This window comes from Mobula birostris, chromosome 3, assembly GCF_030028105.1.
Source record: "Mobula birostris isolate sMobBir1 chromosome 3, sMobBir1.hap1, whole genome shotgun sequence".
NCBI classification, from domain to species: Eukaryota; Metazoa; Chordata; class Chondrichthyes; order Myliobatiformes; family Myliobatidae; genus Mobula; species Mobula birostris.
The window spans coordinates 8,316,232-8,329,316 of record NC_092372.1 but is presented as its reverse complement, the minus strand read 5'-3'; the positions used below and the strand labels follow the sequence as shown (position 1 = coordinate 8,329,316).

Genomic DNA, 13,085 nt, shown 5'->3' with positions numbered 1-13,085 from the left:
TTAATAATAATATTAATAATAATAAGTACTTTACTGATCCCAAGTGGGATATTATTTTGTTAGAGCAGCAACATTTAAAAACACAATTTGCAATAATAAATATATTAATAATAAGTACAGAATCATAATATATACAATAATTTACCAATGTGCAATAGTAATGTACAAAATAATAAAACAGAGAATACTGTACTACGATGTGAGTTCTCCTGTTACATTGAGATGAACTGTTTTATATGCCTATTGCATTTGGTAGGAAAGATTTTTTGTAACAATTCTTGTGACAGCAAGCTGAATGAGTCTATTCAAAAGGGTGCTCAACTACTTATTCAGTTGGTCATGGGGAGGATGTGACTGATTGTCCATGATGGATAATAGTTTGTTTAGTGACTTTCTCTCCACCACTGACTCAAAAGAGTCGGGGTTGTAGCCGAGGACGATCCAGTCTTTTTGATGAACTTATTTAGTCTTTCTGGATTACCACCATCAATGCTGCTCCCCCAACATAAAGCTGCAAAGAGGACTGCACTCACTACAACAGACTGGTAAAAGATCGCCAACATCCTGTTACACACATTGAAGGATCACAGCTTCCTTAGGAAATAAGAGTCTGCTCATCCCCTTCTCGTAAACAGCCTTGGAGTTGGTTTTCCAGTCGAGTCTGTTGTTGAGGTGAACACCAAAGTATCCGTACTCCTCCACCACCATAACTTCTTCTCCCAGAATGTATACAGGCCTCATCACAGTCCTCTTCCTCTTAAATTAATCACCATCTCCCGGGTTTTGGCCACATTTAGCAGCAGGTGATTCCTCCTGTACCTCCCCACAAACTTGTCTCCTGTCCTCTGACTCCTGCCCATCTCTGATACACCCAACCACCGCAGAGAAATCAGAGGGCTTCTGCAAGTGACAAGACTCAGATTTGTACTGAAAAGTACAGTATGAACAGAAACAGAAATAGGACAGTCCCTTGTGGCTTTCATCTTAGAAAGGATGTGCTGAAACTGGAAAGGGTTCAAAGGAGGTTCGCAAAAGTGATTTCAGGATTGAATGGCTTATCATATGAAGAGCATTTGATAGCTCTGGGCCTGTATTCACTAGAATTCAGAAGAATGAGGGGTGGCCTAATTGAAACATATTGAAAGCTGAAAAACCTTGATCGACTTGATAGGTCAAGTCTTTATATATATTTAAGGCAGAGGTTGATAGGTTCTTGATTGGTCAAGGCATGAAGGAATACAGGGAGAAGGCAGGAGATTGAGGCCAAGAGGAAAATTAGATTAGCCATGATGAAATGGTGGAGCAGACTCGATGCCCAAATGACCTAATTCTGTTCTTATATCTTATGGCCTAAGTGTGGAAATTATACTAGCCCATTTATCCCAATGAAGCAGACCTCCTTTTTCCAAATTCCTTTCTGTACTATGTTGCTAATCAATCAATCAATAAATAAATAAATATAAAATTGCTTCTTTTACTACGTATCAATATTTATGAGACCTGAAGACTACTCAGTGATCTTCCCCTCCACCATCAGACTTCTGAACAGTCCATGAACCATTAGTCACAGGAGCAGAATTGGGACATTCAGCCCATCAAGTCTGCTTTGTGATTACATCATCATTAATTTATTATTCCTCAACCTCATCCTCCTATCTTCTAATAACCTTTGAAGCCTTTATGAATGTGAGGAAAATGGAAGGATATGGACATTGTGTAAGCAGATGAGATTAGTTTAGGTGGCCATTTGATTACTAACTTAATTGGTCTGGTGCAACATTGTGGGCTGTAGGGCCTGTTCCTGTACTGTACATCCTCTGTTTCAAACATATCCAATGATACAACCAACTGTGGCAACGAATTCCACAGATTCAACACCCTCTAGCTAAATAAATTTCTCCTCATCCCTGTTTAAAATAGACATTTCTCAATTCTGAGGCTGTGCTCTCTGGTCCTAGACCGACCGCACCCCCCCCCCCCCCACCACCAGAGGAAACATCCTCGCCACATCCACCCTGTCTACGCCTTTCAATATTCAATAGGTTTTAATGAGGTCCACCCCCCCCCCCCATTCTTCAGAACTTCCTCTCTAAAATGTAATGCTGTCTTAAAAGTTGAATGAACTAATTAATGGCACACAGGTGATCGACATCAACTATGTTGGAATTTTATGTGCAAATAACTTTAGTAAGAAGACTGGGAAGCACTTCGAAAGGAGTTTTATGCAATTTTACGTAAGCTGTTTTAAACCTTCCTTTTGTTCAAAGTAAGCTTATTATCAAAATACATGTACGTTGGCAAATACAACACTGAGATTCATCATTTGTAATGACTAAAAGGGAAAATGAAATTTTTTAAATTAAGTAAATTTTAATGTAAAATTAATGTGTTAACAATACAAATACATTGGCACAATAGCATAGTAACAACTTACAGAGCCATCGACCCAGGTTTAATTACCGCCACAGTTTGTAAGGAGTTTCTATTTTCTCCCTGTGATTGCATGGGTTTCCTCCAGGTTCCCCAGCTTCCTCCCACAGCCTAACTGGTTGGTAGGTTAATTGGTCATTGTAAATTGTCCCATGATTAGGCTAGGATTAATATGGGGGTTGCTGGGTGGTGCGGCTCAAAGGGCTGGAAGGGTCTATTCCGTGAACTATCCCAATAAATAAATAAATAAATAAATAACAGATTGAAAGACAAATCTAGGGATTCCAATTAAATAAATTGATCAAGACCATTGCACACTAAGAAACTAAAATGTAGAGAAGTTCCCAACCCATTGTTTCAACCACTATTGACTTCATCAGCACACTAACACAAAATAATGCTGCAGTCCAAAATGTACGATACAAATTAAATCTTTCACTTCCTTTCATTTTCCTAATAGCAATTTTTATTCTGATCACAATGACTTACAGTAATGGCCTGTATGGTGCATAGGGGTATGGTGTTGAAGGTGTCCATTCTGGTGATGAGGCATGCTTGGTGTAAATGTTGCTGTCCTGTTTCCAGTCCAAGTTGTAGTGCTATCTGTTAAAAGTTACAAATTGGGAAGATATAGTTGCATATGAATTTTTACAATTAAATCAAATATTTAATTTACAAATTTAAAAAGGTGTCAATCTTCAAATATGTAAATACAGTGGGAAGATATAAGGATATAATCTTTGTTAAATAAACATTACAGCAGAAATATTCAATTACATTTTCACCAAAATATATCAATATAATCCAAATATCAGTTTTTTGGTGCTTCTTTTGATATATAGCTTTACCCAGTTAAGGTGCTAAAAATGGGGTTGAGAAAAACCACCTTAAAAAAAAAACCTGTGTCATCAAAAGGCCTAACATTGAATAAAATATAAAGGGACAATCACACCTACTGTTAATATTACACGCCGTTTACATATAGGACCAGGAAATTAAGCCCATTGTAATTGCTTCTCAGTGAAATAAATAGAGACCCAATATCATCAACAATCAAATACATAAATCAGTTGTCAACATGCAATACATTTGAAGAACTACTTTTAATATAATGGAGAGGAATTTTGATTTAAAATGTTTAGTTATATTGTGAATTTATAAACAAGAATTAATCTTTTAACTCCTCCATGGACGGTACCAAGCCTAGCTGTGAAATCAGGAGGGTTGGGCATGGCTCTAGCAACCCCATCCGTAAAGACACAGCACTACAGAAATGCCAACCGAAGCTCCAAATACCTCATCCTAGGAGATGAAGGATCTTCAAAGATGGTCTACACCTTGGGACAATTTGAAAGACTGGCCCACAATAGCGGACTATGGCAAGCTGCTGTTGGCAGCTTAGGTCCCAGCAAGTCCAATAAGCCAAGAAGAAACAAGGATGAGTCTTTTAATATTAACTTCAACACCCCACAATACTCTTTACATTCTGGAACAGAAAGCTGAGGCAATGCCTGTTTCATAGTATGGAAAGAAATTATGGCTATTATGAAATGTCAAAAGACTCTTACGTGAAAGGATTCCATAACAATGGTGCTCATTATAAGGATTTATTTGAGATAAAAAGCAGTCCAACTGTATAGAGTATAAGTACATCAAATGGTCAGAAATTGTCAGAACAGTAAACCTTTATTGCCAGCGATAAAAGATGTGTTATTAGACTTGAAATTTGCTCTGTATATAAATTCTTCATGAAATATTCAGATTATGCTCAATATTAAACGCCATCATTTCAAATTCCCTCTACTACAAACAAATAAACTTGTAAATTTGTAATTTTCATCATAATTTTATATTTGCAGATCAGAAAACTGAACTTGATAGAAAAACTCATGGCAGTTGAGCCAATAATAACGCAAACACTAGGAAATCTGCAGATGCTGGAAATTCAAGCAACACACATCAAAGTTGCTGGTGAATGTAGCAGGCCTCCTCTATCCACGGCCTCCTCTACTGTAAAGATGAAGCCACACTCAGGTTGGGGGAACAACACCTTACATTCCGTCTGGATGGCCTCGAAAATGATAGCATGAACATTGACTTCTCAAACTTCCGCTAATGCCCCACCTCCCCCTCGTACCCCATCCATTTATTTATTTATATACACACATTCTTTTTCTCTCTCTCTCTCTCTCCTTTTTCTCCCTGTCCCTCTCACTATACCCCTTGCCCATCCTCTGGGTTCCCCCCCTCCCCTTTTCTTTTTTGTCCCATGGTCCTCTCACATCCCTTTTGCCAATCACCTGTCCAGCTCTTGGCTCCATCCCTCCTCCCCCTCCCCCTCTCAAATCTCTTACTATCTCTTCTTTCAGTTAGTCCTGACGAAGGGTCTCGGCCCAAAATGTCGACTGTACCTCTTCCTATAGATGCTGCCTGGCCTGCTGCGTTCACCAGCAACTTTGATGTGTGTTGCTTGAGCCAATAATAAAACTGCTTCAATTAAAATGGTGAATTAAATGCACAGGTAATTTTAATAAAAAGTTTTACTGATGCACGTAGGTCAAATAACAGAATACTTCTACAAACGAGCTTTATCTTATGGATGAATAGTGTCCATAAGTTTTAGTTTTAAGTGCCTCTCAGCAAAGAAATTGTAGCTATTATTTTCAGATATGAAAATTACCAACATGTCTAAAGCTTTGAGGAATAAACAGGAAAAGATTTGTCAAAGTGTAACAGATTACATCTCCCCTCATTCTTAACATAATCTTTACAATCGTTCTTTAAATGCATACTACCACTCTTTCTCCTGTAAAACATTCTGACCAAGTTGCAGAACCCACACTTCACAGTCAAGAGAGGAGTTAATGAGTGAACACCCTAACTGTTCTGAAATACAAATCTAACACCATAGTTTATGCAGAACCCAAGCAGGATCTATGGAGTTCTGAAACCTGGATCTGAGTTGCTTCTGCACTGTAATGAGGTCCCCATAATCTGCATAATTAAAACTCAAACTATTTCAATTGTCAATACTAATATGCATCAGCCATCTTACAGCTGCCTAGAATATGGTGCTGTTAAATCCAATTAACCATTTCTTAAGCCAGACAGAATAACATAATGCAAAGTAGCTTCATAACCCTTTTATTCCAACATCTAACGCAAAGCCAATCTAACCAAGGGAATACCCATGCACAATTCAGACAAATCTGAAAAGTATTAACATACTAAGTGCAAAATTAATAATATCACCATTGCATTATCAAGGTGGGCTGGAGGAGAGGAGTGGGAACATTGTCCCTTGGAACATTTCCCCGGATTAGTACATATCACAGGTTCTGCAGTCTTCCAGTCCCAATGGGGCAAGTTTAATCAGAGGGTCAAGTGAAGTTGGCTCATTTTAATCTCAAACGTAAGGAATAATTTTATTTATTATTTATTTATACAGTGCAGAACAGACCCTACCAACTCAACAAGCCAAGCCACCAAGCAACCTAATCACCGGATAATTTGTAATGATCAATTAATCCACATCTTTGGACTGTGGGAGGAAACTGGAGCACTTGGAGGAAACCCAGTGTTCGTGGAGAGAGCATACAAATTCCTTACAGATGGCACCAGAATTGAACTCCAAACTCCAATGGCCCAAGATGTAATAGTGTCATGCTAACCACCACCCTACCATAGCACCCATACCTTACATATGTATTCCAAACAGATATAACTTTATACGGTGGATTCTGGTTAATTGGGCCATCAGATAATCAGGGTGGCTGCTTATTTGGGACAACTCAAAGAACAAAAACAAATCGACAAAATAGCCAGGGTTCCCTTCATTTATTTGGGACACTATGTCGCTTAATTGGGGAAGGTGTCTGTTGCTGAACAATTTCTAACTAGTGTCAGATGTGTGCACTCGTGCCGCTTTAGACACTACACTTAGAGTGAACAGTTTTTAGATAGCATCAGTTGCGTGAGCTTGTGTTCAAAAAGTAGTGATTTTTGTCAGTGATAGCTAGCAAGAAATAAGCAGTAAGACGATTTGGAACAGGCTTGTTCACTGTGGTTTCAAGCTTTCACTCTTGGAGATGCTAGAGATGGCTGGGAATGAAAATGAAACAATTTCACTACTTCAACAAGTTAGGAACTACAAAGAATTTGAAGACATCAACAATAATCTTTAATGCTACAATGAAAATGAAGATTTGGATGATACAATCTTAGAAAATTGTATGAAGGCAGTCCATTATCTGCACTAGGAGCTTGTGCTGATTTTGTTTATTTACAGTCAATCAAAAGAATACTGCAATGTACAATCGATGAATCCCTCCGTCAGTAACTGGGGTAGCCACTTAATTGGGCCAAAATGTACTGGTCCCGATGAATCTCAATTAACTGGAATCCACTGTATATGTATATAAACACATATAGCTCTATATATTTATTCCAAACATATCATTGACCTCACCCTTTCTTAGATTTTGTTCTTTTTTTAGATGCAAAGATCTTGAAGTCAGGCATGGGGGTCCTTCATTCTCATAAAGACCAGCAGAGATAATCAAATACACTGTACCACAAGACATGCCACTTAAAGAGTAAACTTGGTGGTCTGAAGAGGGATTTTCATTCTCAGATACATGTCTACAACATTCTCCACATTATATAGTCCTTTAAAATACTGTATAGTAATCAAAATAGCATAGCTAAACTTTCCGTTATGGTAACTTACAGCGCAACTACATGACAGAATGTGATGATTTATAATAACACAAAAAGCTGAGGAACTCAGCAGGTCAGGCAGCATCTATGGAGAAGAATAAAGCTCTCCAGCTTTGAACCAAGACCCTTCATCAGGACTAGGTGAAGGGTCTCAGCATGAAATGTTGACTCTTTATTGCTTTCCAGGCATGCCGTCTGACCTGCTGTGTTCCTCTAGGTAGATGTGTGTGTGTGTGTGTGTGTGTGTGTGTGAGAGAGAGAGTGAGTTTATGTGTGTGTTTGTGTGTGTGTGTACTTGTGTGTGTGAGCGAGAGAGTGTGTGTGTGTGTGTGTGTGTGTGTGTGTGTGTGTTTGTGTGTGTGTGTGTTTGTGTGTGTGTGAGCAAGAGCGAGTCTGTGTGTGTGTGTAAGAGCGAGAGTGTGTGTGCGTAAGAGCGAGTGTGTGTGTGTGTGTGTGTGTGTGTGTATGAGAGAGAGACAGAGACAGAGACAGAGAGAGAGAGAGAGAGAGAGAGACACACACACACACACACACACACACACTCTCTCTGGATTTCCAACATCTCCAGAATCTCGTGGTTATATGATTGTTTATGTCAGGTTTTCATTTGATGGGCTGGAAAGGGAATGTGTCAGTGCGCAAAATAGTAAAAGGCAAAAATAAATTTTGTTTAAAAAAAGAAATTGGCACCTCCTTTATAGGAAGCCAAACCTACATATGTGATGTCACACATTTTTTAAGGCAAGACCACACTTTCCAAGAAAAGCTAATATGTACAAGATTTTTAAAAAACTGTCCCATGGAGATCTACCTATCTTCAATTAATTCTTTGTTTCTTGAATGGCCCTCTTTCACTCTGTCCAAGTACTGTTTCTAAAGAGACACTGGAAGGACCAGGCTCTGCAGTCGCTTCAGTATGTGAAGTTGCCGAATCCACCTGCACTGGCCGGTGACTGGCCTGCAAGTGTGCAAGAAGTTCCCGAAGGGTTTGTCCTATTAGTTGCAGGGGTGTACGGAGAGACTCGATGGAGCCACACAAATTCTCCATGTGCTCATTCATGTCTTGGCGCAGTCCATGAATTCCTTCTTCGATCCTTTGGAAACCGTCGATCAACATGGCACTGTGACATTCCTCAATTTTTAACAAAGTCTCTTCAGGAATCCAACTCGAAGACCTCCACCTATTTGGCCCATTATCTGGATCATCCCCCGGAGAATCTGGATGAATAATCTCCTGGGGCTCCTCATAATCATCCTCATCATCACCTTCATCTTCAATGGTTACAAGGTTCGGATCCGTCGAGGTATCTGTGAGAAAAACAGGCGAAGCGGGAATCTCAGCATATATCGATTATCCAGGAGGACAAGTACATTCATATGAAAGGATTCAGAGGGGGAAAAATGGATGACTCCTAGCCCATTACAAGAGGCTAAAGAGGTTCGGCCTGTTCTTACTGAGGGGAGAGGGAAAAATTGTGGAGGGGTTTGCGATAATGAGGAATGATTTTAAGTCATGGAAAACTGAGTTTAATGTTTTATTAAATGAGAATTATAAGAAAATCTGGGAGTGCTGCCACAAGCTAAAGTCATCACAAGCTAAATATGTCTTACAGCTGTTGGTTAGTCTGCGCATGTTCACTACACACCAAGAGTTGGTAGTATTATGTCTGATGCATTCAAAGGATATTGGACCTATTTCCTGATTTGCAAAGTTTAAAAGATGACATTAGCACAGCGATTTAGCGATTTTGATAGATTTTAAGATAACTTAGTGAGAAAAGGATGACTGTCTCTAGTATGATGAAAAGGCACACCTGTGTTGCCTCTTGCCAAAGGCTTTGACAGGTTCAGGATATTGTGCGTGAACCCTGCTTCCTCCACATCCCTCCAGCAATTATTTCCAATGCAGAGACAGCACAGATTTAATGCAAGCTGGATCACTCTTACTTCCTCTCAAACATATCTTGGGTACAGAGAAGAGCATATAAAGATTTTTTTTCCAAACAATTGGCCACCACAATTTTGATTTTTGCCATCTATGGGACAGTGTTTGGTTTTGTCCTTTCTGAACAATTCCTCCTCATGGTGCTGCACCTCTATACAATTTCTCGTCTGAAGTTTTGTTTTGGTGCACATAATGGCAGCTTCTGTGTCGTGAAATGTCTCCATATATTTCCCAGCCGCAAGCAGCAACCAAACTGAGGCAGCTCATCGTAAACACGCATTTCCAAACAGGCCCGCCGTGCTTCCCGAGAGTCACAATTTTAGAGCAATGTGCAAAGAATTTTCAGAACATCATCAAATCATCGAGTGTATCAGTGCAACAAGAGTGGGTCCAAATGAATGGCCCCATTCTTTGATGAAAAGTGAAATGAACAACGTAGAGGAATGTGTTTAACAAATTTGTTCCATAGCAACCCTCTTAAGATTTTAAATATTTAATTACTGATAAAGTCATGGTATTCCAAACGTCGATCTATATGTATTCTGTTTCAACTCACAATGGGACAAAAACTTGAATGAACAACAAGTTTAACTGGTAATATTCAGAACAAGGCAGGTTGGTAAGCTTTTAAAGGAATTTAACCATATTAACTCTGGCATGAGTGGTTACTGTAGAAAAGCAGATTCAAGCAAATATGCAGAATTAGCAGTGTAACAACAGGATATTCATCCCAAATGGTCCAAGCTTTCCCACCTCTCCACATCCTTCCATTACTATAAGACATAGGAGCATAATTAGGCCTACTCCACCATTCCATCATGGCTGATTTGTTAACACAGATGTCAAGCCTCTCTTCTTAATAAAAAAAAAACAATCTGTTTCAACAGCTCTCATTTTCGCCAGGTTAAACTTCTTTATTTGATATATATCCCCAAGTACAAGCACTTTGAATCAGCAGACTGAACTCAAAACAACAATTAAAGCAACTAATTACTTAGCAAAATAAACTTCCATAAAGTAGAGCAAAACACATAAAATGCTGGAGGAACTCAGCAAGTCAGGCAGCATCTATGGAAATTAATAAACAGTTGATGTTTTGAGCTGAAACCCTTCAGCAGGAATAGCTTATAGCTTGTTCTCCTCCCTCCTCGCCCTACCTTCTTATTCTAGTATCTTCCCCCTCCTTCCTTCTCCGCCCTGAAGAGCCTTGACCCAAAACATCGACCGTTTATTCATTTCCATAGATGTTGCCTGAAATACTGAGCTCCCCCAGCATTTTGTGTGTGTTGCTCTGGATTTCCAGCATGTGCATAATTGTTTGTGATTATGTGATCATTTATATCAGTTAGGTAAGCGCAATGCCATTATGTTGGAGTTCAATCCCAGCATCCTCTGTAAGGAGTCTGTACATGCTCTCCGCTGAATGTGTGGGATTTAATTCGGATTCTCCGGTTTCCTCCCACAGTCCAAAGATGTACAAGGCAGGTTAACTGGTCATTGTAAATTGTACCAAGATTGGGTTAGAGCTAAATCAATGTTGTGGGGGTTGTTGAGTGGCATGGTTTGAAGGGCTGGAAAGGCCCAAAGGGCCTATTCTGCGCTGTCATAAATAAATAAAATAAAATCTGCAGAATCTCTTGTGTTCCATAAGTAGAGCCTGAAATTAAATCAGTTTTAAAAAATACCAGGAACAACAATTAAAAAATTGCATAAGAATGAGCCCAACAATACAAACTAGCACTATACTTTATGAAACCATCAAACACACACGATGTATGTGATACGCATGCCTTGATTTGAATGAGTCAAACTGCCATTTAATCTTAGCCTCAGAGGATTTAATCATCTGTGACTACAGTGGATTCCGATTAATTGGACCATCAGTTAATTGTGACAGTCACTTACTTATTTGGGACAACTTCATTTATTTGGGGCACTATGCTGCTTAACTGGGACAAGAGACTGTTGCCAAACATTTTCTAATCGGGCCAGCCACATGCACTTGTGTGGCCATTAGATAGTATACTGTACCTAGAGCAAACAGTTTTTAAATAACTTTAGAAATGGCCAGGGAGTGAAAATGAAACAATTTCACTACTTCAACCAGTTGGGAACTATGAAGGGTTAAAAGGTATCGACAATCATCTTGAATGTTACAATGAAAATGAAGATTTAGAGAATGCAATCTTAGAAAATTATATGAAAGTAGCCTGTTGCTGATTTTGCTCACTTACAGTCAATCAAAAGAACATGGCTGTGTACACTGGATGAATTCTTCTGTTGATAACTATGAGGAACTAATACACAATTTTATAGTACTACGGAGGTATTGGTAATGTTCTAATTTGTTTTGTATTTCATTTAAATACATAAATTTGTTACTCAGTTAAACGGTAGTTTGTTTTTTCCTAAGTACCTTTTTAACTATTTTCATTAAGTTCAACTAATTGGGACAGTCACTTAATTAGGCCAAAACGTACTGGTCCCTTTATGTCCCAATTAGTCGGATCCACTGTATTTGTTCTTCAGGCAGATCACATGTCACAACGATACTCAAAAAAAATCTGGAAAATTGTTTCCTTACTGTGATGGTAAGTTGCTGGTTGTGCAGGGAAGCCATTCTGCTGCGTTGTTTGCTGAGGTCCCGAGGCAATCGGTATTAATCCATCATTATGGCTCACTGGCAACATGTTACTCGGCTGACCTGAGAGAATAAAGTAGAGTGGAAGATTATAAACCAAGAAAGTCTGCAGATGCTGGAAATCCAGAGCAGCACACACAAAATCCTGGAGAAACTCAGTAGGTCAGGCAGGATCAATGGAAATGAAGAAACAGTCGATGTTTCAAACCAAGACCCATCATCAGGACTGGAAAGGAAGGGGGAAGACGCCAGAATAAAAAGATTGGGGGAGGGCAAGGAGGACAGCTAGAAGGTGATAGGTGAAACCAGGTGAAAAGAAAATATAAAGGGCTAGAGAGGAAAGAATCTGAAAGGGCAGTGGACCATAGGAGAATGATGAGACAGAGCAGACCCAAGGGGAGGTGATAGGCAGGTGAGAAGTGATAAGAGGCCAGAATGGGGAAGAGAAGAGGGAAGGGGGCCAGAGTTTTGTTTTTACCAGAAGGAGAAATCAATATTCATGCCATCAGGTTGGAGACTACCCAGATGGAGTATAAAGTGTTGCTCCTCCACCCTGAGGTGCTGAGATGAGGCCATGGACCGCCATGTCGGAGTGTAAATTGGAATTAAAATGTTTGACCACCAGGAAGTTCTGCTTTTGGTGGATGGAGCGGAGATGCTTCACAAAACGCAAGATTAAACATAAACTCTTTGGCACTTAGCCACAATGGTAATGGGTGGGTTTGCGGGTGAGTGGGAGGTAGGAAGGGGTTAGATGGGTCAACACAACATCATGAGCTACAGGACCTATACTGTGATAATACTGTTCTACATTCTCTGTACTATGTTTCAAAAACACTACAAGTAATAAGGTTACACACATAAAAGTTGCTGGTGAACGCAGCAGGCCAGGCAGCATCTCTAGGAAGACTGTACCTCTTCCTACAGATGCTGCCTGGCCTGCTGCGTTCACCAGCAACTTTCATGTGTGTTGCTTGAATTTCCAGCATCTGCAGAATTCCTGTTGTTGAAGTAATAAGGTTGTGAGGAATCACAATAGTTCCCATTAGACTCCAAAGCTATACAGCACAGCTACAATTAAAGTGTCATCTTATACACTGTAAATGAGAAGTAAATAAATGTTCAAAATTCACAGCATTATGACTGGCTGAATCACTGCCTGGTACAGAGGCCCTGATGCACAGTATCAGAAAAAGCTGCAGGAAGTTGTGAAAACAGCCAGCTCCATTGTGGGGCCCACCACTGAGGACATCTTCAAAAGGCGATACCTCAGTGAGACCTCATCCATCATGAAGGACCCCCCCACCATCCAGGACATGCCTTCTTCTCATTACTCCATCAGTGAAGCAG

At 39.7% G+C, this 13,085-nt stretch overlaps 1 protein-coding gene across 1 annotated transcript in view; it reads right to left on the bottom strand.

Moving 5' to 3' along the window:
• smad4b (SMAD family member 4b) overlaps nucleotides 1–13,085 on the bottom strand; it is a 112,366-nt gene that overhangs the window by 40,875 nt on the left and 58,406 nt on the right. The window contains exons 6-7 of the mRNA XM_072252196.1: nucleotides 11,679–11,798; nucleotides 2,920–3,033 (exon numbers count right to left, since the gene is read on the bottom strand). Coding sequence (XP_072108297.1) covers nucleotides 2,920–3,033; nucleotides 11,679–11,798 — 234 coding nt within the window. The remainder of the gene's footprint in view (nucleotides 1–2,919; nucleotides 3,034–11,678; nucleotides 11,799–13,085) is intronic.